The sequence below is a fragment of the Hirundo rustica genome, chromosome 7 (genome assembly GCF_015227805.2).
Source record: "Hirundo rustica isolate bHirRus1 chromosome 7, bHirRus1.pri.v3, whole genome shotgun sequence".
In the NCBI taxonomy this organism is placed as follows: domain Eukaryota; kingdom Metazoa; phylum Chordata; class Aves; order Passeriformes; family Hirundinidae; genus Hirundo; species Hirundo rustica.
In genome coordinates, this window is record NC_053456.1 from 23,589,225 (window position 1) to 23,614,098 (window position 24,874).

The following is a 24,874-nucleotide window of genomic DNA, read 5'->3' on the forward strand; positions in this document are numbered from 1 at the left end:
TGTTGCCTTGAAGACAAATTCGACATTTTCACAGCTAACATTTTCCTTTGTAGCTAAAAGAGAAAAATCTAATTTTCTCATGGATGTCAAATACTTTAATTTTTTCAGTCTTTGAGCTAATGTTGAATTACGTTCTTCTGGCCACAAGGAGACAATCATGACTGAAATCACAGGAGTATATCTTCCTACTCCAGAGCAGAGTTAACCTATTTCTGATGGATGTTTTTCTCTAGCACCTTCTCAGAAATCCTCCATGACTCTCACAGGACAACCTGCTTTATTGTTGCACTGCACTTAGGAAGGTGTGGTAATCCTAGGGCTAGGAAGTTTTTCCTGAGGTCAAGCATAAATCTCTCTTCTTGCAATTATGCTGAATTTATCTCTTGAAGGTAAACTACTGTGTTCAGCAGGAGATGATGTGTGGAGGACGATGTGGTGACTTGTAAAGCAACATCAACGCTCCTCAATGCGCTACTCTTACAAAACAGGTGGTTTATATTTTCACTAGATATCATTTAGTTGAAAAGACATATTCATCTGAAGGGAATAGTCCAGATTTTAAAGAAATATAATCTACTACCACTGATTTTTTTTTTTTTCAGATATACACAGTATGTCATATACAATATTGTATGCAATGCAATACAAATATATGATCTCATAGATAGTTTTTTAGGGAATGTTTTCTGCATGCATAAAATGAAAATTAAATCCCAAAGGAAAACATGTAAGTTTTTATTTCCATGTTTAAAAACTTTTTGCCATATGTGCTGAACAGCCTACAGAAAAAGTCCCTTATAAATAGCAGATACATACTAATAGATCATAAAGACTGGAGTGTTTTCAAACATCTGAAAATTTTGTAGGGCATAAGTTCCTTGATTCTTTCAGAATACACCTAAAAAAGATACTCCTTTCATAGTTGACAAAAAATGATGATTTCCTATTTTAGGTAAATTAAGAATTTTACATTTCCTAGGGTTAAAGGTTTCTAAACACAGCTGTTTCTTGCATAATCAGAGAAGAAATACATATGGAAGAGACACCAACTAACATATTATGTTTCTTGCTGCTAAGTGAGTTGTTTATCAAAACATCTGACTTCTTCAGGAAAAGATGACCACATTTAATTGGTTAAATGTTTTCTGCACAGCTTGTACTTGCTGGATTTTATATCTCTGGATATTGATTAAACACGGCGAACAATGAATGAGAAATGTAGAGAAGAACCATACAGGCTAGCACTGCTCATCTGTGGACTGGAAAAGACTTCAAACTTAGGGGATAGAAGGGGACTCAAGCTTAAGAAAGCTTTTACACCAGAAACATTGAGTTCAATTTGCACATCAGTCCTCAAAGAGAACAGTAACATAGGTTTGGCTGGGATAGAGAGGATGTGATCAAAGACACCAATGTGTGATGAATGTAGACTGTAGCAATGACAATCTCATTTTTAATAAGGATACTGAAGCTGCTGTTGTTGAAGGTCTAAATTCAGTCATTGTCTCAGCAGCCCAAAGGGATGATAGCAGCATGGAACACTGTGAATATAGTTAAGAAAAATAAAGGAGCCATTACATCCCAGAATCAGAGCTACATTTCTGCATTGAGGCAATTTGGCCGTTTAGTGACACCAAAAGCTGACAAAGCAGGAGAGGCAACTGACACACACTGACACAGAGAACCACTGGCAGTACAACTGCTCCTGGCAGGGGATGTACATCCCGATCCAGACCTGCTGCAGTGTAATTGAGACTCCATGGAAATCAAACATTTAAACTGGGCAAATTGGGTCTGAATTAAATCTTTCAGGCTTTATACCAATTTTAAACAAGCCTCCTCAATTTTTTTCCCCAGCATAACAATATTTGGTCTAAGTGCTACCAACAGCATGGAAAGATTACAGTAACAACTTTGGGATTCTTTGTGGTTCTTCTGCGCTGAATTCATAGAATCGTACAATATTTGGGGTTGGAAGGGACCTTAAAGATCATCTAGGTCCAAGTCCACCTGGGGGGTCCACTCAGGGCAGCTCAGGACCCCCTCCAACCTGGCTTTGAACCCTTTCAGGAATGGGGCATCCACAGCTTCTTTGGAAAGCTGTTCTAGTGCCTCACCACCCTCCTAGTGAAAAATGTCTTCCTCATATCTAACCTAAATGTACCCTCTATCAGTCTGAAGCCATTATCCGATATCCTGTCCCTTTATGCTTCTGTACAAAGCTTCACCCCAGCTTTCTTGTAGGCTCCTTTAGGCACTGGAAGGTGCTCTAGGGTCTCCTTGGAGCCTTCTCCTCTCCAGGGTGCAGAACCCCAACTCACTCAGCTTGTCTTTAAAGGACAGGAGCTCCAGCCCCCAGATCATCAACTGATAATTAAACTGGTATACCATTATATTTTTTTTCTGGCTGAAATGAAAAGTCCTAGAGATTCAGCCTTCACAGTGATCTACAAGGAGCTCCATAAAAAAGGAATATGTTGGGGGGGATAATTTTCCACATGGAGTATTTCATACAGCTTTTTACCTAGAGAAAGAATCTTCGAGGGAAAAGCAAACTAATGACTGAATATATTGATTGACAAGGGCAGGCTTGTAAAAACAAACTGGTTTTAATTGAAAAGATTTTTATTAACCATTTAGTAAATACTGACTCAAAATACAATACACAGTTGTCCCCCTCTTAGCATCTAGTCATGCCTTTTTCCCTGCAAAACTGTCCATGGAATTCTGTGGTGTTCAAGAATTTTAGCAAAGTCAGAGGCCAGAGAGCAATTAAAATTATAACTAGTCACTTTCTGTGAAGCAGGTTATATAGAAATATGCTTGCTGTCAAAAGTGTTAATTTATCACTTACATGACACCTAGGGAACACAAGTATGCTGAAGCATGAAAACACTGCACTGGAGTTAAAGCATTTTTTTTTTCCGCCTTTTCTTCACTCCTTCAACTAAGATATATGATGTTGCTACGGAAAACCTATTCATATTTGGAACGAGATCAGGTCTGAATCACGTTTAACATATTCTATCTGAGGAAAACAAATAACTAAATAAGAAAAGCCATTTATTTACCAAACCCCTGCAGCCATGGTATAACTTAACCCAGTGCAAAATGTTATGAAATATGAATTGCGACATTCCACACAGGTGTAAATGACTAATTACACGCTGAACACAGAGTGTACAACAGACTGCACAAGATGCAAAAGATATTTCCATTTTTACTCAGATTGATATTTAACTGTCGCTAAATCCACCTAAGTAAAATTTCCATTTTTTCCATATCCTTGGGTTTAGTTTAGTGTGTGTATGTGTATGAAAATATCTCACATGTACTCACTGCTCCTATATACATCAAAAAAAATAGGGTGACTTACACAGGTGCATCAAGAGCCCTCCAGGGAAATTTGTGAAAAATCATCTTTACAAACCCCAGATTTTCATTTTTAACATATTTTCTGGTGTTGTCCAGTACATATTCCTGGCCAAGAGTGATTCTTTGCTATTTTTGTAGGACCTGAGCTCATTCACAGCAAGATTAGTCCATTCTACTGTAGACCCCAGTCTCTTCTCATCATTACACACTGCACAGCTGCTTTACTGTAATTCATGTCTTTTCAAGTGATTTAGTTATTTTTTGCTTTGATTTCAACTGGTATATTAGTTTCGCTCATTATTTCTTACAACATTTCACACTTGTAAATTCTATATTCCTGGGAAACACCTGCATTAAGAATTTCATAGTACCAAGTTAAGACTGAAATACTCCAAGAACGTATTAAGGAATCTTCATCTTATTACTGTTAAAAGGCAGTGCAACTGAAAGCATGTGTTTTCTTTAATCCTCCTATAACATTTGTAACATATAGAAATGTTTAAAAACTATGGGAACCATTTTTTTAACTATAACCATTGCTTATTATTCCAATACAATATAATGATCAAAAAACCCCAAAGATGATACCTTATCCAAAATATTTATTATCTAAACAATACAATAGATTATGAAACAAGTGCCAGCAATTCTGTAAATATCTGAGTCCATGATATTAGAGTTTCTGATTTGGATACTCAGTAATATTAGTGAGATATTGTAAGTTCACTTTTTATTGGACACCAAAGAACACACACAGCAGAAAACTAATTTCAAGGCTGCACCTGTGGAAAACCCCAAATCAAACCTTGCTTATGGAGAGTCCTCAGAGGAGAGAAACACAGACTAAGAATATAATCTCTGTAATACATTCAGTCCCTCAATTCTCTGTAGGGATTTTCTACTGTCTAGCAAAAATAAGATCAAACTGCATTCTTTTTTTTTCAGATGAATACAAAATAAATTTGGTTTTTTTTTCTGTGTGGCCATCTTCTTTGATAAAACCTAAAAACACTTTAAATCCTTTACTCCTCTTCCAAGTTTTGCCAAAGGTGAAAGATGCATTTGTACAGTATAATCACAGACATTCTGTTTCCTCAAGAAACCAGGCCTAAAACCAGATGACAGAAAAACTAACAAGGAGCAGTTGGGTTATTACGGCAAGCAGTGACAAGGCTGGACAAGCAGGCACTTAAATGAAGAGAGCTGGAATGAAAGGTCAAATGAGGCAGTGAGGTGGGTGGCCAACCTGACACATGAGAATTTAAGAACATGAAAGCAATCAAACACAAAGAAAAAGATGAAAAAAATATCAGAGAAGAGAAAAAGAAATAAATACATAACAGATGAGAATATGGAGATTAAAAACTAGCTTTTTGGAGCGTAAAGAATGACACCTCTTAAGAACTAGACCCTCTGGAGGATATAATCTCAAATTATTTGCTAGAATATTCATTCATCTTCACGCAAATTATCGGAAGAAAAAGAGGAGGGCATCTCAGAGGAGATGTTATCCACTCAGTCCTTCCACTTCTCTGAGGAAACAGCATCTGCTCAGCATTTCCAAGGCAAGAAAGTGAAAACTAGCTTTATATAACAGCTGCAGATGTAGACTGCCAGGAAGTCAAAGTAGTTCATTGCTTCTTCAAGAGTCTAAAAATTCACAGCTCCTGTGATCCACTGGAAACTTGTTGGGGGCTGTAACAAACAGTTTGAAGAACTGTCCTGTGGAGAATATCAACTGCGGGAGCACAGAGGAATGATGCAAGCAATGGAACCTACAAAAGGAAAAAAAAAAATCTATATATTTCAGGTGACATAAGAGATGGCAGTGATCAGAGGCTCTGGATGTCATTGATATCCTCCAAGATGGAGCAGAGAGGGCAAAAAGAAAGAATGTTGCATAGTGAAACTGCAAGAATGAGAAGCTGTTCAGAACAGATATTTGAACAATGCTGGAAAATAATCATCAGTTAAAGAAGGCTCATGCTCCAGGATTGCCTGGGAAAGAGGTCATGGTGAGAGACGTTATGGAGCTCTGCTACAGCTAAGGAGTAACTAATAATCAGTAAATGTATGCAGTCGCTGACACTATAACTGGTTTGGAAATGTTATAAAAATGGGAACAATCATAAAGATTACAACTAACCCGATCTGAAGATGAAAAGGTCTTTGGTTTTATTTAGTAATTTATTGTGAGTTTAATGCTAATTTAAAACCTAAAAATGCAGCTGAATGATTTTAATCCTTTCCTGACATTAGTTTAATGAGGGCCAGAACATCTCATCTGCTCTTGTACTCTCCTAGCTATTAAGAGCATTGTGGTGGGTAGTGCTGAACACAATGTAAAAGCAATCCTCTCCATAACTGCCCATGCCCACCACACTCTTCACAACCACATCACTGGTGCAAGTCCCATCCTGCAAAACTGTGGAGAGGCAGACGTCAAGAGAGGAGCACAAGGGCTGCAGCTCTATTTGCATCACCTACACCTACAGAGCTGAGATCTCTCCATTTCTCTATTGCACCCTTTCCAGAAAAAATGCCACAAGTTGACCTTCCAATAACAGCAACTATTGAACAGTTGTCCCTTTTGGTGGCAAGAAAAGTACATGATATGGAGGGAAGAGGTAAGGTTAGCATCTCAGTTTCAGCTCCTGCAAAGAAATGAACTCTTTCCTTCAAAAGAAAATATATTTTTTTTTTCCAGAGAACAATCCCACAGGGAGCCTGAGTGGTCAAGTCTGAGGCTCAATTATGCTTCATGGAAATGGGGAGGGAGGGTATTAGTAGTGATCCCCTGCCTTAAATTAGATATGTTTCACAACAACTCTTTCTTCTCCTAATTTTTAAAACTGATTATTTTCCAACAAACTCTGAATTGACAGTACCTGTTTTTAAAATTACTTTGGCTAGATTACATAGCCATGCTGAATACAGCCCAGAAGACACAGGTTATTCTGTACTTCCCACTGGTGGTCTCAATACGCCTTAACAATATGCACCGATTAATGGTTCCAAGGACCTTGAAATGTAAATAGGGACAATTCTCATTTTATAGATGAGGGAACTCAGATACAGAGCAGTTCTGTGACTCTGGGGTCAGAGTGTAGCAATGCTATCTGTCTCATCTGTCAATCTCTGCTGCCCTTTCCCACAGTATATGATCTTCTCTCACAAATTAATAACCAATATTACAACAGGCCACAATCCTAAATTCACTATTTCCTTTCCCCTGATAGGGTTCACCTGACTTATTTCCTCTTCTCACTCTCCATTCTGACCTGTTCTGCTCTCTTCTTTTCTTCTTAAGCTGAGTACATTGTGGGGTTAGCAGAGCTAAAATAACACGTTATACTTTACCCTGAAGGCTTTGAATGTTGTGATCATTCCTCTCTGTTTCTGCAAGGGGTTCAGAAGTCTTCTATGTACTCCACTGCCATGAGACTTACCCCTGAGTTTAGGAGAAACACTGTTCATAATGTAAAGTAGATGGCAGGACAGAACATTGTCTGAAAATAAGCTGTTCCAGGCAGTGATTAGAAAACAAAGCTTTTAAATTGAATAATGTTATTCTGAAACTGACCCAAATTCTGTGAAGGACCAGCCTACAGAGGGAAGCAAACCTCTTAGATTCCAGGCAGCAGGGTAACTATTAGTGAACAGGTACACCCGAAGACAGAATAGAAATCTTCCCTTTCTAATATCTGGCAGAAAAGAGCTATTTATTTTTTAGGTGGAAGTTCTGTTGTAAGAGGAAATGTTTCTAACTTGAGCACAGTTCCAAACAAAAATGCAAGTTTTCTTCTTCAGCTATGACCCTGGCAATCCCTCAGCTCCTCTGCAGGTGCTGAAGCATTCTGTAGCAAAGGTAGACAGGCACCACCCCGAACCAGAAGTAGGCATTTTGTAGATTTCGAGGGATTGCCTTTTCCCAGAAATCTGTCAATTTCTTTGAAAGATATTACATCCTGTGACTGCTGCATGGTTACTGCCCACCAAAGAAGGTTGATCCATTCTGGTAAATATGCTCAGGTCTCCCTGCAGTCCTTCCACATTCACTGCAAGTTCTCCCACATGTTTCTCACTTTTTGTTTTTTTTTTTTACAGGGAGCAGAACCAGAGATGGTAGCTTGCCAGCCCTGAGCCTCAGGTACAAAAGCACTTCCTATTCTGCTAGATATTGCTTGTATCAACCATGCTTTTTGATAGCTCAGAATGACCCCATCAATAGCATAGTAACTGCTAAGAAATAATGCACAGGAAAGAAGTTGCACTGCACTTTTAAAACTCTTTTTCCATTTAAATGTTGGGTAGAACTCTGTGAAAGATAAATTTGTGAATGTAAAGACTGACTTGACTGCTTCCTTGGTACAAGAAACCAATGAAAAATAATATATAATTAAAAAGAGCTTTGTTTGTTTCAGGATTTTTTCATTGAAAGAGATATCAAACAAGTGTTTCAGCCAGGGCTATATTAGCAGCATAATACCTCAATGTGAAGACTGAGAAAGATAAGTAAATAGAAAAATATCTATTTTTTCTGGAGACTTAAAATGCACATTGCAAAATTATTAAATGGAGATGCTGATACTTCTGATTAACTGAACCACTTTGGTTCTATTATTTCCTTTATCCTTGATTTAATGCTGAGACAGTAAAGCACCACACCAATACATCAAATAACAATATACTGGATATTAGGAGATATCACATTGATGGGAGTTACTGGCTTTTCTCAAAATGACCTGGCCATCTGTTTATATGTTGACATTTAAACACTAAACTTTAACCTGTGTTCCAGTTCAACACTAAATTAGATTAATTCGATTGACCAAGATGTTTGCTCTTAAAATTTCTACCAGCAGGATTAATACAGTCTACTAGGAAGAACATAACTATTTAAAATCATGATCAGCCTGACAGCAAAGGCCAGAAGTTCATTCTCACACATAGCTGAAAGAGAGCTGAAAGAGAGACAAAAATAAGCAGACCTCAGGAATAATGATCTCCATTTAGCTAATTAATTAAAACAACGTAAGGTAACTTAGGAATAAGAATACCCCTGAGAGATTTTTTGGTGGCTTTCAAGATCATGGATACAGTACAAAGTAAAGTCATCTTTTGATGTTAGATGAGTGGAAGCAGCTTCACTGGCATATTATTTTCTGCTGTTTTGAAGTTAGCACCATTTACTTATTTGTTCTGTCACAGCACAGTTCTCTCTATTTTTATTTAACCCAAAAGCACTCATAAAACAACAGTATATTAATATTCACATTAAATAATTAAATAATAGTAAAAACATAATAAATGCTAGTAAATGATAACTGTAAGAAATTCCAGTATGAAAAGGCAATATTTGTTAGTCTGATCCAAGCAGAGCTGGTATGAATTAAGCTTGCATTTTCTACACTTTCTAACCAGTTCAGCAAATAACACAGGAGCATCACTTCACCTCAACTCCAGTTGGAGACATTAAAACACTTTAAACTTAGGCTTTAACTGACACTTTCATTGTGCTAATTATATTTTAAACTTCCACCTCAAGTTCCTGCCCCACTGTGCCATCTTCATGAATAGCATATTCTGTCATACACAAGTGCAGTCATGTAAGTCTCCTACCTGAAGGGATGGAGTAGGCTAATATACATATTTATTAAACATTGTATGCAAAAGCACAAACCGCAGTGTCACACTGCATTGGGAAGGAGGGCTCCAGTAGCAGTTGGGATTGCTGCACTGGAAAACACACAACAGTCAGTCTGCTGACATATATGTGAACAGAAGTAGGGAAATTACACATAGAAAAAAAAAAAAAAAATCAAGAAATACCTTCATTCAGCAGTGCAGCTGTGCTCCACAGGACACAGAGAACATCCTTGGTCTCTCATTCTCTGCTGGGAGTGCAGGACAAACAGCACAGTGGCTGGCCAGGAAGAACACTCCTCCATCAGCTGCTACCCAGCCAGCCGAGCAGTAGTGAAGGACTCCAGAGAGTGCCTGGTTCAGGTCTCACTCAGAAAGAGGATGCTGCTCCAAACTGTAAAACAGAAATTCTCATTACAAAAAGGAACAAAACTCAAAGACTTTGTTGTTGAAACCATGGGACAAGACAAAAATCCGACTAGTCTCACACCTCCTAATCATAACTTCTTTCCTGTGCAAAGATTTCTGGTGATACTAAATGAGCTACTTGAAGAGAGTCACATCTTGACATCACACAGACAGGGTGATAAAAATGACTGTAACTTTAAAGCAGCTCAATTCTAAGTTTGCACCACTTCACTACTCAAATACTTCAGAGAAATATTTCAACATACTGAATGACAAACAAGGCCTTCACTTGCCCTAAGGATCCAATCCTTTCTTGCTCTTGAGTTTTGCCAGTGTATTTCAGGGCCTGATTTTCCATCTTAGATGGCTTTAGCTGCAGTTATTTGAGACCTCACCACTCAGGCTCTCTGCTTGTATGCGACTGCTCCAGCACAGGAGATAGCAGATCAAATATGTTGGGAGCTCTTTAGCTGAGGATGCCCTCCCCTCTCAGCCCTCACCACCACCGTGGGTGGAGATTCCTTCTCCCTCTGCAACTGGAAATACTGGAGACAAGTCCCAGTTTGGGAACACGTCCCACTGCTCAGGGCACTACAGAAACTGCTGGGAGTTGCAACACCTTCTGCTACTGTAGAGACTGCCCAGCAAGCTGAGTCAGGGCTCTGGAGGACCAGCCCTGCCTGGTTACTTGCAGGAGTGATTTATCACGATAGGACCCTGACTTGACTTCCCTGCCCCTTTGTGGGAGATCAGGGTTTCCTGTACATGAAGGGGGTGCACAAATGCAGCCAGTTTTTTTGTTCCTAGTCAAAAAGCAAGATGCCACAAAGCAGCTCCACAGGAGTCCTTGGTAATCCTGATCTTCATAAGCTAAAAAAGGTATTGCTTTTCTTTATTGCAATACAGCATCAGTCAAGCCGGTCTTTACACAGTGCAGACACAACAATGGGAAATATGTACAGGCCTTACCCTATAATTAGGGTGCTTTCAGAAGTGTCCCTGGCTTTCCAGGCAGGAAAATGTAAAGCACTGTGACTCATCATTAGAAGGTGTGATGGCTCTTAGGAAATTTGTAAGATTTTCTTTAAATGCTGATGGGTTCCTTCTTCAATGGGATGTCAGAATTTGAAGAGCCTGATGGGGACTGAAGTGTCAAAATGTTGATAAACCAGATAAAGCTATTCGAACCAATTGTCACCAGCCCTAAAGGCTATGAAGGAAATCTTTTACTCACCTAACCCCAGGGAAATAAAGAGGTTAGTCAGACTGAGGCAGTAAGGAGCTGTCCAGGATCCTTTTTCTTAATAATATATTCAGGATGGGATGTACTTTTTAATTAGTACTTCTCTATAAAAACATCCATCAGCTTATGAATAATGTCTGCCTCATGTGTACGTTTCTTTCTGACCTCAGCCTGGTCAGGTGAATTTGACTTTATAATTATCTTACCTTCCCCTGGCTGGCACGAATGAGGATATCAGCTCGATTACTACCAGCCTATTCACTTTCTGCTTTCACTCAAACTGTGGTCTTTTGGAGCCAGGGCTTTTATGGAGCCAAAGGTTTCCAACCTAAGCAGTCTGTAGATAGCACTAAGACATATGCTTGTGTGTAGACTTACACGTAATTCAATCTGAGATAGTTTAGGGGTGGAATGTCTCTATTTGTAATGGGGAAATATAATTTTTACTAGGCATTCAACATTATGCAGTATTACAGCTTTCATAGCAGATTATCACACACAGCAAAAATGACAACACTATTTTACACACCCATGAGCAGAGAAGGGGCAGATTTCACGCTGAAAGTTTTCCAGAAATGCTGGTCTGCCAGGGTTGTATCTGTAGAGCCATGCTCTCCCTAACTTATGATTTACACACTATACTGCTGAATATACACGACAAAATCATTTTATGGAATTTATGAAGTCATGTATAGACCTATTTTTCTTACACTTTGGTACAGGCAGAAGTCTGTCAGTATTTACATTTTACTCTACTGTAGTGAAATATTCAAGACACTGCACTAAAAATTAAATGTATTAAAGCAACTGTAACTACACATATCTATACATCAAGAATAAATTTACAATTAAAATTTCAAAGGAAAAAACCCTCTCACTTACAAATGAAATAATGCTTAATTATTGAGGGAAATATCCTTACAAAAGTTGAATTACTTTTGTCTAGTAGCCAAGAACAATTCCACCTGAATTTTCCATAATTTGTCTTGTTTTTCCTAAAGCTTTCCAAGTAAAATGAAAACTGTAGCGATTAAAAGCTGGTCAATACAAGCCACTTTCAACAAAAACTAAAGTATGGAATTTTTTTTAAAGCACTGATACTCATTTGACACGCACAGCACTGAATTCATACAAATGACTATGGAAACTCCAATGGGGCCACTGTGTTTTTTCCTCAATAATCCACACACAAGGAAAGAATTTACACAACAGAACACAAGAACTCCATGGGAACACTGTAATACAAACATATCCACATGACTTTGTGCTTCCAAATCATGCATTTATCTGTTGCGTTTTTAAGCACTTAATGCTAATCTGCCCATTCAAAACCAGTAGCCAACTGACCATTTAGTCTTCTAGTGTGTAAAATACAACAGTTAAATACAATGTATACCGAATATCATTACTGTCTACTTCTTAGGATTATGATGAAGATTAATTAATATCTGTAGCTCTTTAGTGCATGCTAAGTATTTTTCTATGGCTTTAGATACAGCAGAATTCAATGTTATAAAGAATCCTAGCTAAGCAGCTAACTCCTGCGTTAAAAAACAAGTTGGCAAAATTCTCCTCCTGATTCTATTCAAGCACGTAAGGATTCAGAGAAGGAGAGATACTCTGAAAAGTCCTGTAAGAATCCCAAGTTCCAATGAATCCCATGACAAGCTGCATAACAGCAGTCTCAAGATTATTGCTGAGCTACACCAGCCTCCAAAAAGTCATTCTTCAAACAACAGTTGAAGCACAGCAGTGTTCTGGCTCTTGCCTTCTCCTCTTCCGCCCAGCTCCCTTCCAATCCTTCCATCACCATATTACCATGCCAAAGTTTGTAAGGTGGCAACACAAAACCAACAGATGGGTTAAACACCAGCTGACAAAGGGACCAGGAGGTGGTTTCCTAATGGCTGGTTCCTGTCCACTGCCATACTGACTTTATTTCTCAAAAAACTTACCTCCGCTGCTCTTGTAAATTCTTGAGAACACAAATGAAACATATTAGAGCCATTGCTCTTTTAGGGGCTTATCTTCCCTTCATAAACCCCAAAGAATCCACAGCATCACAATGTAAGAATAATACCATTTATGGTGAAAGCACAAGAGGATGAGCTGCAGCTACTGCAGGCTCCCTGTACTCCCTTCTGTAAGTCACTACCTCCCTTCTTTGGCCCAAGATTTTTGCCTAATCTGCTTTCCTAGAACTCTGTTAAAATTGTTAATACCTTGGGAAAAGACACGCTGAATATTTGAACAAGAGCTACCTCACGAGGAGCACTAGTTTCTCCTGTGACACTAACTACTAATAAAACACAATCTAAATTTTACCCCATCCACTTTAAAAAAAAAAAAAAAAAAAAAAAAAAAAAATAAAATAAAATAAAATAAAATAAAATAGTTCATTTTTTGGTTCTGCAGCTTGTGCCCATCTATTTGTACATTGTAGTAGGGTGCTGTAGTAGGGCTCCAGCAGGGGCTTTAACACAACCTGGAATGGGAATACTCTTAGGACAGAGAGATGCATTGCCAGGTGGAGATGAATTTACTGTCAGGAAACAATGACTTTGTGATAAAGAAGATGAAGTATACAACCGTAAACACTGAGTAGTATTTTCAGCTGAGCTGCTCTTAATCATGAAAAATGTATGCTGGCCTTATTTTACCATCTGTACATCCCTAAAATGATTTGGGCCAGGAGATCAAAGTGCTTATCACCTAGTCTTGGTCCATCGTTTGCTGTCGAAGAAATTCATGTCAGAGACAGGAGACTCAACTGTGAATTCCTAAACCTAGAGAAATATTTTCAGATGTCCAAGGCAACTGTTCAACTTCTGTGTGCTAACAGAAACTTCGGACCTGTGTTCTGACAGAACTGGGAGGGAGACAGACCCAAAAAGACACAGAGCTTCTGAAAAAAACATCTGCCAATCTACCACCTTTGCAAACAGGGCTTCTAAAAACGCCCAAAGAACACAAAAGCAACAAAACACCACCAACAAAGGTAACTGATTGGTAAAAAAAAGTAGGCCTCACCCCGAGTGCCCAGTACTTAGAAAGGCTCTGCCATGCCAGCTGCCCTTCCATAATTTGAGCACACAATAAACTGACAGAGAAAACACATTCATGATGGTACATCAGTTAAAATTACACTAAAGTCAAATTACGAGGGATATAAAAAGTCACAGAGATAATTATATGTAGATTTGTAACAATGGCTATTAAAATTGCCATTTCTTCCTCTCCTTCAAACTGTACCTTTCAGCACAGCCTTCTTTCTGTGGATGACAACATAACAAACATACCCAAGGAACATACGACCTCATAAGAAAAAAGTGTCATCCTTTGAGACCTGATGTCAAATGAATGAATATTCAACCAAATAAATCTGTTATGTCCACACATTGCTGTAGTAAATTCATTTTAATAGAGTAAAAAAATGCAGGTAAAAAATTTAAAATCTAGAATAGTTTTTCTACTAGTCTCCATTAAATGGGCTTTCTTAATTTTCACTTTGGATCCTGAAAGCCACAAAAGCTACACATGTAATAGGGGATATGGTGTGGAACTCTTGGCCAATCTACTTACTTTTATTCTGTAGATGTATATTCTTCTACTGCTTATTCGGGATGACTGCAAATTTTCACCTGAAATAATTTTAAAGACTTTATCGTGACTTTCAAAGGTCCAGCAAGTTTCATCTTGAGCATCATCAACAGAATGGGAGGAGGGGAGGGGAAAAGGCTCTCAGTGCTGACTGATAGATTTTTGATATTGCTGCGCTTCCCTTTTACTAATTATGCCCAGATTGCTCATCCTGCCAGATACTGTTTATGCTAGGAATTTTCTACAGCATACCTCAGGGGCAAATTGCCTGTAGTGGTGAGCTGGGAATTCTCTACAGCCTACTTTAACAAACAAACCTACAGTATTCCTCCACATCATATCATTCGACTTTCCTGCCAAATCTTCAGCATACTTTTCAACTGAGCTAACTTCAGCTAACCCCAGAGAAGGGTATTCCTCGACGCACCGACTGCTCATTCCCTCTAGAGCACCCTATATGCTCTCCGACCCCTTGATCTCACGGAAGCTAAGAAAACACAGTAGTTTTAAGTCATTAGGCTGTTGGTAATGAAAGCTATCTAGGCAAAAGCCCTTGTGCTGGACAGCAACTGTTAAGTCTTGAGATTTCATGTAAATTTCACAAACAGTTATAGTAATCGTTAATTTCTTCTCGGCAGAAGGCAGTTATCCACCACCTCAGTCTTGTCTACTTTTCACAGATAGACAAGATCTTTTGTAAAGAAACTGGATTTTAATGCCAGTGTGATCAGGCTCTAAGATTGGAGTATTTAAGTTCTCTAAACTGGTGGATTGCTTTGGGCAGACAGCGTGAGAAGCTCTTTCAGTGCACACCACCACCGTGCATTTGGGACGGGCCAGAAAATAAACTACATCTCCATACCATTCCACCTTTCTGTGACACCACAGCTGCTATCAATTATCGCCCTTCCTCTTTAAAACATTTGTGATTGGGTGCGCTGGCTGCTCGCAGAACAACTAACTCCGGTTTTGACGCTGAATCCTCCTATCCAGAGTGGTGAGGCTGCGGGGTGGCCGGTGTTTCTCCAGCTCCCATGTGTGACAAAGTGCCCAAGGGCAGGCATTTGTTGCGAGAAACCACCGAGGGTCCCGTACCTGTGTCCCTGCCCTCACACGAGGCACGGGCCGAGGCGTGCGAGGCGCGAGGCTGACGGGGCCGAGGGCCGTGCAGACCCCGCGGCCCCCCGGGCACGGCCATTGCCGGGCACCGGCGCGGCGAGTCCCGCGGCGGGCTGGAGGCCGGAGCCCCTCGGGAGCCGGGCTCGGCCGAGGGCCGCGGGCGCCGCCCGGCCGGCTGGAGCGCCCGTCGAGGGGCGATTCCCGCCCCCCCGCCATCCCCGGGCCGCCGCTTTGTCCTTGCCCGGCCCGGAGCACGCGCGCCCCCGGCCGCGGCGGGTGCGCGCCTGCGCGCGCCCCGGCGGCCGCCGGGCGGGAGCGAGCGCCCCCTCTTCCCCTCCCCCGCCCGCCGGGGGCTCCGCCGGCGGCCGCGGGCGGGCGGGGGAAGCCCGGGCGCGGCGGGGGGAGGCCGGGGGCGGCCGAGCCCCCTCCCCGCCTCCGCTCCGCGGCGCGCGCCCCGCCGCCCCCCCGCCCCGGCCCCCCGGCCCGCCGCGGGAGCCCGCGCCGCAGAGCGGGGCCCGCCAGCGCCACCCGCCGGCCGCGGGGCCGCACCGCGCCTCCCCCCGTCCCCCCCTGCTCCGGCTCTCAATGTTCCACACTGCCCGGCCACAGAGCCGCCGCCGCCGCCGTAGAGCCCCCCGGCCGCCTCCGTCCCCTCCTCGGGCGCCGCGGGCCCGGCCCGGCCCCCCGCCATCCCGCCCCTCCGACCCAGCAGCGGGACAGGACGCCGGCGAAGGTAAGGGAGCGGCGGGCGAGGCGGCCGCCGCGGCGGCTGGGCGAGCGCGGTGGGGGGAGGCGGGGAGGAGGCGGGGGGGCTGGTAGAGGAGCTTTGTTCTTGTTTTCGGCGCTCGCTGCCTGGCGGCGGCCGGGGGCGCGGAGCCGGCCCGAGTTCACGCCTCACTTGGTGCACACGCACGGTGCGGAGCGGGGCCGGGCGAGCCGCCGCCGCCCGCCGAGCCGAGCCCGAGCCGAGGCGGGCTGGCGCTCCCCACAAAGCGCGGCCGGGCGGCCGCCCGGATCCAGCCCTGCCGCAGCTCCCGCCGCTCCTCCTCGGGCCCCCCCGGCCGCCGGGGCAGCCCCCTCCTTCTCCCCCCCCCACCCCCCCGCCTTTCCCGATCGGCGGAAAAATGTCGGTCTGCCTGGCGGAGCTGCGCGGGGAGCGGCGGCGGGGAGAGCTGTGCAGAAGGTGCAGTTTGAATTATGCTTCTTCCCCCTCCGGCGGCTCTGTGGTGGCCAAATGCAGTTCTCGCTGCTGGCCATGTAAATAACCGGGGCTGCTGCTACCCCAGTGGCTTTAAATGCATCGCGGGGCTTTTCCCCTTCCTAAAAAAAGCCCTACCGCCAACAAAAATCCAAACCTCCTTCCCCCCTACCCACCCCCCGTGCCAGCCCTTTAAATGCTCAGAGCAAGTGTACATTTCCATCTGAAACCAACCCGAGTGTTACTGGCAGTGTATTTTCTCGGAGAGAGGGGAAGAGGGGGGGATCTGGCGTTTGGACCCAATAAAATGCTCTGCTCCAGTGTAAATATTTACAGGTTATTAGTGACTTTTTAAAAAACATTTTCAGCGAGGTCTGTTATTTACAGTGTGTCATAAGTTATTAATGTTCATTGCCTAAGTACCCTGCTAAATCTGTCTCATGCCTTAGAACAAAGTCGACAATTGGCATATTGTTTAAAGTATGAAAAAAATGCGAGTGGGTTTAAAAATTGGAAATATCTGTATTTTCAGAAGTGTAAATATTGCTTTGTAGCTGTCAAACTCCAGTCCTTGGGTATGAGACAAAGAAATACATTTTGATTAATTTCTCACTGAAACCGACTTGTCACCTATTCAAAGTTTTCTGGAACTTGGGGAATGCTAAGAGAGTCCTGCCTGTTGAAGGAACTCTGCTTCTTTTCTTCCCCCAGAAAAGTTCCATGTGATGTCCAGTGATAGGCAGAGGTCAGTGGAACTTGGGGAACGACAAGAGAGAATCCTTCCTTGTGTATTAATTCTGCCTCTTTTCCTTCCCCAAAAAGTTCCCCACGATGTCCAGTGATAGGCAGAGGTCAGACGATGAAAGTCCAAGTACCAGCAGCGGTAGTTCAGATGCCGATCAGAGGGATCCGCCTGCACCTGAACCTGAAGAGCAAGAAGAACGAAAACCCTCTGCCACCCAGCAGAAGAAGAACACCAAACTATCCAGCAAAACTACTGCTAAGCTATCTACTAGTGCAAAAAGGTAAAGGGGAGAGTGAAACATCCTGCAGTCTTTTTGCACGGTGTTTGGAGTCCCAGTACTGGCACTGCACTTGTCGAGGCAAAGGGATTCTTCTTGTGAAGCTATGTGGAAGGGAGTGAACTATCAACTTGGGCAGTACAGGACCCTGCTAAGCAGTGTTTTAATTAATCCAAGTCTTGTTGGGATAACAATTACGCAGATTTGTCCTACGTCTTTAGAAGAGTTGTAGAGAGCTTGGTGCCTTACCAGGCTGACTGGGAGGGGGGCACCTAGGTACGTTTTGTATTTGCAAAAATGTGTGAGAGAGGTTTGGCACTTTTTTCTGAGTTAGGTTTTCATGCCTGATTGGTGTAGGGTGGAGTCCTCCTGGAGTATTTTATTATGGTCTGTAGACTGATGACAGGTCTGTAGACTGATGAATGCTGTCTAATTAAAGAAGTCATAAAACCCCAGTGGCTTCTCTGGGCCTTATGAGAGCTTTGCATGATGATGCACGGGAGAGCCTTACGCACCTTGAAGGAATGGGTTCATTCTGCCGTTCTCTTGGGAGAAACTTAGGTGAGTTTTCTCTCTTAGGATCTGTGGATTTGAACTGTGACAATCTACAGGTAGCCTCTACCCTTAAGTATGAGAATATTCAGAATATTTTTTTGGTTACATTGGTTTCATTTTCATTTGCATATAAGCTTATTGACAATCTGGCTCTCAAGATGTATACTCTGGTAATTTTCTCAAAGATCAGCTGTGTGAAATACTCAGACTTTAAATTCTTTAATTCCGGTTGTCTTTGGAGATGAAACATAACTTTCCAGTCTTTTCCCAGGAGCTTCTTTTTTTCTGCCAACATTTACAAGTATCCTGTAACAAGAAAAGTTGTAAAATAGCTGTAGTAGCTTCAAATTTTGCTTATTCAGCATCAGTGTTGTAGTATTGACTTTCATAAACACTTTAGCAATTTTGTATTGGACTTAAACTTAGTAAACTCCTTTTGAAATATGTTAAAATTGTTGCAGAGAATGGCTGTGTGGCTTTCACGACTTTCGAGTGTGTTAAAGAAACCCTTTGAAACAGGACTGGCTAAAGAGAATAAAGTTTTGCTACTACTGTGTTGCACTTGTAATTTGTTGTAACTTGTCTTTATTTGACAAGCCTGAGATACAGGTTTTTGACACTGAGTTTTCCCGTCTTGTCTTTATTTTGCTTAATTATTGCACGTCTAATTCCGTGCATCTCAGATAGTTCAGTAGTCTGGCTGAACTTACAGCTGTTAATGCAAGGACATCCAGAGCAGTTTTCTGTTAGCTCATCTTTTAACTCCTGCTATTTGTATGAAATTCACAATATTGCTCATATGGGTCCTTTTGTGAAGAGAAGTCTTTCTTGGTATTTTTAGGAGGAGTTTAGCGTGTATTTTGAAATTGCACCTCTTATGTACCTGAATAAACTTAAATTGACATGAAGTTTTTAGTACTCATTTTTCAGATCTTAACTCCTTGTAAATATTTGTAATAGACTAAAGTTATGCACGGATCATTTCAAGTTATTGTATCACTTTTTATCACATAAATATAGCTACTGCGTAAGGTTGCAGGAGGAAAGGCAGCAGAAGGTATGGAGAGAAGCAAAGTTGATCCAGAGAGATTATTCCAGTAACAGAGACAGCCTGGCAGATCTGCAAATCCATTTTTTAAACACACTGCAAAGTAGTAGGTAAAATATTGTGAAAAGAGTGTGTCTGCTGCCAGCACGGTTCACTTGAGCCTCAGCCACAGGTCCTGTAGCTCTGGTTTAAAGTCATTGTCAAATCTGCCTGTGCAGGCTCCCCCCCCGCCTCATTTGCATATTAGCTTGAAAAGAAAATCTCCCTGGTAAAAAGTGCTCGGATGTGAAAAAGAGTCACTTTTCTGAATAGTTGTGGGAAATTTCTACCCAACTCAGCTGTAAGTGTTCTATTTACGTACAGCGTTTAGCAGGAAAAAAGCTGCAAAGTTTCTCAGCTGTGGGATTTGGGTTATGCCTCTGAGAACAAAGAGGAAGCAGCCATGTTAGCATTACTGAAGGCAAAGCCAATCTTGCATTTAACTGCATGGTGGTAGAGGGCAGTGTAATTCCCTGATTTATTCTATAGACTATCTCAAATGCTTTGTGTCTGTTCTCATTTCACCAACAGAATCCAGAAGGAGCTAGCTGAAATAACCCTTGATCCTCCTCCTAACTGCAGGTATGTAATGGCTTCTTAAATTGTGGTCGGTGGTAGGAAATTAATGTGCTCAGGTTAACAAAAGGCAAACTTAGTGTTTACGACGGGTGACTGTTAGACAGAAATTGCATACAGCAGATTGAACAAACATACAAAACGCTTGGAACTGAAGTTTGATATTTTGTCTGCATGTTGGAGTTGTAGTCATTAGTGATTGATGTACACAGTAAAATCTGTTCAGTTTGTTGTTCATAGCCGGTCACTGCCTTCTCAAAACATTAATTATATGAATGTCAAAATATGCTGAAGTTTTCAACTTAATGTTTGCATGTAGTTTGAACTGGGTTTTTGAGTGCTGAGTTTCTCGAGTGATCTTTTCATTCTGAAGTAAAGAACTGTATGTGATTTTTATATGCTTTCTCTTAGTATGTTGTTTAACAGATAAACTGAAGTATTGCCTCTAAATTTATGTGTCTGTTGGTCAAAGTTGTAGTCTCTTGATAAAGAATATCTTTAAGGAAGTTCCCAACTTGTGAGGCACTTCTGTTAGGTTTTAGAAAATGAAATTTTTTGCATGGAAGACTGAGTGATTTAAAGTGATGGTTTGGAACTGAAGCTCTTGCACTTGATCTGTAGGAAAGTTTGATAGTAGCATAGCTGATTTCTTTAAAGCTTTTGCATGTTTTACTTATTCTCATTAGCTGTGAGCATCCAGTGTTTAGATTTGCAGTAAAGCTAGCCTTAAATAATGTTACTTTCATTTGAGGCATCTCAGTAAGATTTCTGACTGGAAGGTATCTTAATAACTCATGTAAGCGTGAGCCATGTACATGATTAAAAAAAAACTGCTGGAAATGCTTTTGCATTCTGTGTTGGAATTGTTTGGATTTTGAATAGTTGGAAAGGTTTGGTGGGTGTTTTGTGAATTTGATAAAATATGAGCAGTTGTTCAGTCTCACTAATCCATGAGCACAGGGGCTAAACCAGAGCAGTGTTTTATTGAATTTGTGGTGAAGGCATCTTGTCCTGAGGACTCTGCTGTGGATTGCCTGTGGCAGTCTGATGTATTTGCATGCAGGGTCAGTGGCTCTGTTTGTTCAGGATTTGGTGTTTTGTTTTTGTTTTGTTTGGTTGTTTTGTTTGGGTTTTGTTGTTGTTGTTGTTGTTTTGTGGGGGGATGGGTTTGTTTTTAAATAACTGCTTTAGATAACTTCAAATAAATTCCTGGGATCTAGTCCTGCACTTTATATTTGGACCGTCAAAGGAGCATGGTAGAAGAGAAAGCATTTAAATGAAATAGAACCCTGACGCTTTGCTTACAGTTGCCAGAAGGGTAATTGTAGCAGTTTCGGGTACGGCAAGTTACAGCTTTTTGAAGGAGAAGCTTCCCCCTTCACTCTCTGCAGCACTACCTGGTACTTGGCTCCCTGGGAAAGCACACTCCTCTGATATTAGCACAAGAGTATTGCACAGCATTTTGCTTGTGAGCTGGTACAGCCAGATGCCCAGGAATGCTGTTGAGAATGATGAAAACCCCCCAATGTGTCTAAAATTATTCAAGTTTCTTTCCTACAGAGAGTACGAAAACATGTTACTTTTTGCCAATGAGGAAGTCAATGCTTCTGTTCTCATAGGTATTTTTAAGAGGAATTCAGTGGATTTACACAGTAACGACTTTATGAGTGCATTTTTACCTTTTGCAAAATAATAATAAAAAAAATCTACAAGAGAAACAAGCTTCTGTAACAGGAGATCTGGGTTCTCATGATAAACAGTTTGAATAGAGTTTCTGTACCCAAAGTGTTTACTGTTTCATCGAAACTGACTTGTTAGAAGGAGCCTTTCTGGTACCAAGAGGTAAATACAGCTGTGTGTTATGTGCAGAAACAGTTGACACTTTTCTTATAGGGTGTACTAGCACAAATTAGGCTGCAGACACAGCAGGCTGATGACACCTCTGCACTGCTCATCAAGCAGCAGAATGCTACTTATTGTGTTCCTTGTGAAAGAAAAAGAATTTGTAAAAAAAAAAAACCCATAACATTTAAAGCCTGTATAATTTGGGCATATTTTCATGTGCTTGAAAAATAAAAACCTCATGTCTAAGTTCTCCCAAAACCAGTTTTTCATGCACAGTTGTTTCTGTTCCAGTTCTAGAGCACACCCTTATCATTTGCAGTCCACATGTTGCAAGCTTCACAAGAATATAACTGACAACTAATGCTCTTGGATGCTGATAGTCCTTCTGGTTATTCAGTTACATAAGTAATGAAAAATTAGCAAGTTTTAAAATACAGTAATGACACATATAAAACCTTAAATGCTGCTTTAACAGGATACAGTACAAATGATGAAGATTATGTTGCACCTCTCATATCATGTTAAACACTAATATCTGCTGCCACTTCTCACCTGCCAATGCAACTGCCCAGAGTCACCCCATGGGAGTGACCCGAGGCTGATTTAGCTACTTTAAAATGACACCAACTGGCTGCACTGTGATTCTCATGCAAAAGAGGTGTAGATTACCCCAGCAGTTATTTTTCTGCAGTCACATCTATTGCTATATAACATCTGCTTTATAAAAATGCCAGCGCCCCAAGAAAACCTCACTCCTGTATATGCTGAGCAGGTCTTAATGTGTTAATACACATTAACTTCTGGTTTAGGCACTGGGATAGCAGAATGACAGGCACAGTAAAACTGACTAAACAGTAGTTTTTTGCTTGCCTGTCTCAACAGTAAAGATTGATTTCTGATTCTGTTAATTGGACAATGAACTGTTGAAAAAATTATATTGTCATGTATCATGCTGTCATGTTTGTGAGCAGTGAATATGAGCTGCATCTCAGGGGTACCAAATATAAAACTTCTTATATTCATGCTGATAGCTTTACTCTTTAACATGTAGTAGTACTGAATTCCTGTGATTTTGGTGTGATTTTCAAGAAAGATAAGGCATCAAAAGCAATAAAATTAGATTCGGTTTTCAGCCACTACAGATGTTGGAGAAAAATTAAGTGCTGCTTTCTGCTCACGTTTTCTTCCATCCAGCAGAAAAGCCTGAAACAATCCAATTACTGTCCAATGTACACCATAGCACTAGGACACATAGGTAAACTGAGGACAGGTATCTGATTCCATTTTTTCTTTCTTTTGCTGGCTTAACTCAAAGCTGTGCTATTTGATGCAGCGTGCTGTATTTAATTTCTTTTGTGCTTTTAATAGCATAAAGCAAAGCTAAAAAGATCTTGGCCCTATTGCTCCTAGGCAGCTCAGTTTCAAACCGTGGCCAAGCACTTGTACATACTTCAAGGTGTGGAAGTGTGCCAAACCCCACTGTTACAGGCTCTCAGGTAAATACTGCGAAGCTTTTGCACGCAGTGCATGGTAAACCTGGGCTGCAGAGATGCTCTTAAATAGGTTTGGCATATCTGGAATAACTATTTTCAGCTCATAGCATAAAACTGTTTAGATCAGAGGTCACTGTTGTGTAGTTAAGGTTATGTCTGAGGCTGCTGTTGTGACCTGCCCAACTTGGAGGCTGCAGCTCAGGTGGAGCAGGGTACTGCTGTCTCCAGCCTCATTGTATTTCCTGGATTTTAGGGCTGGCACAAGTGGGGCTGTTCCCAGAGGGGCTGTGATTTATAGCAGCTTCCTTTAGCTGTTCCTGGCTGCCCTGCTGATCTACAATAACAAAAATGTATACTTCCAGTTTCCTTTGCTCACTCTTCCTCACTTCCATTCCTAAATCAAATATTGTTCTTCCTTGTGGAAAAGTTTTTGAAGTTCAATTTAATAACATTCATGTCAGCTTAGTTTATAGTTTACAGCCCATTTTGCAACAAACCCTGTTTACACTAAACTTTACAGGAAATAAATGCAAACACAAAATTCAGTGTATCCGCTCAGAGCTTAATTCATGTGGTTTAAAAAGTGGTGAGTTGAAATAGTGTATCTTTCCCAGGCAAGGGAGAAAATGTTAGTTTTTTATATCCTGTACTGTAAGTTTGCTTTAATCTCTTTTCTTTTTTAAATTGAAAATCAGGTATTTGAAAGAAAGTGGTTAAAAAGGAAAGTGGAAAGTACAGGCAAAACACTTGGAGTCCTGGTCAGAGAAACAACTTGCTTTCTTTGTAGCTGCTGGGAAATGGGACTTATTGCTGAGGGAAACCCCAAAGGCTCCCTGCTCTGTCTCATGCTCTAGCCAGTGAGTGCCTGACCTTATAGGTCTGTTGGAAAGATTTTCCTTAATAGGGATAACAATATTGATTCCTATTTATTTTCAGGCATTGTATGCTAATATATACTAATGTGATTTCTTGAGCAGTACTACAAAAGGTCGCAGTTGATGATTTTGCTGTTTGTAGCTTCTCTGAGACTTGTGAACAGGTTGATTTGAAATTATGTATTTTAAAATAACACTCCAAAGTATGTGGACTATGAACAAATGGAAGCAAGACATGTAAGAAGTTCCTTTTAATACAGGATTCTTCTGCTTCCTAAGAACTGCATTTGTCCCTTTCATTAGTGCCACATCTTGGGCCAATTCCACCCCGCAGAGTGTTGCCAGCACCAGGGTCTGGAGTTTGACGCAAAGAGGAATGCCTGCAGAACCCTGGCAGGCGAACGCTATTACTGCTTCAGTTGTGGACCCGTGAATCCAGATGTTTGTAACTGTTGGGCTGTGCTTGTTATTCCATCAGTGTGGGAGCACTACAGTGTGTGTTTAAAGCAATATTGTGAAGGTATTCCTCAGACCAGCAATTTAAGCTCTCTCAGCTGAGCGGTCTGAAACAATGAGGAGCAATGAACAATTGTGCTGGTGCTGCAGGCTCGTCCACGTGCAGAGGCAGCGCTGGATTTGAGCTAAAGCAGCCTTGCGTTTGTGAGGAAGGTGCTGCAGCTAAGCTTGTAGAAGCATTCCTTTTGTAATAGACTATGAACACAAAGAAAAGTTCCAATAGGAATTTATTACATTACAGCAGGCAAAGCAAAGGCAAATACAGCGCTGGACGGCAGGGGAGTCTTGCTCCACCAACTGCCGTGAATTGGTAGAT

The 24,874-nt window shown here is 41.4% G+C and overlaps 1 protein-coding gene and 1 long non-coding RNA gene across 3 annotated transcripts in view; one reads left to right on the forward strand and one right to left on the reverse strand.

Annotated features, from left to right (window-relative positions):
* Nucleotides 1–5,019: 5,019 nt before the first annotated feature.
* Nucleotides 5,020–14,365, reverse strand: LOC131378582 (uncharacterized). The gene is made up of 3 exons (XR_009208022.1): nt 14,255–14,365; nt 9,208–9,415; nt 5,020–5,150 (listed from the first exon to the last, which is right to left on the reverse strand). It is a non-coding gene; the product is annotated as an uncharacterized LOC131378582 (long non-coding RNA).
* A 1,625-nt stretch (nt 14,366–15,990) lies between these two features.
* The window catches only part of UBE2E3 (ubiquitin conjugating enzyme E2 E3), a 66,355-nt gene continuing 57,471 nt past the window's right edge, over nt 15,991–24,874 (forward strand). The window contains exons 1-3 of one of the 2 annotated variants that reach the window (XM_040069863.2): nt 15,991–16,124; nt 17,412–17,614; nt 19,785–19,835. In XM_040069863.2, coding sequence (XP_039925797.1) covers nt 17,421–17,614; nt 19,785–19,835 — 245 coding nt within the window. In that variant the 5' untranslated portion in view covers nt 15,991–16,124; nt 17,412–17,420. Of the gene's footprint in view, nt 16,125–17,411; nt 17,615–19,784; nt 19,836–24,874 lie in introns of those variants that run through there. The other variant, XM_040069867.2, reaches the window with a different exon arrangement.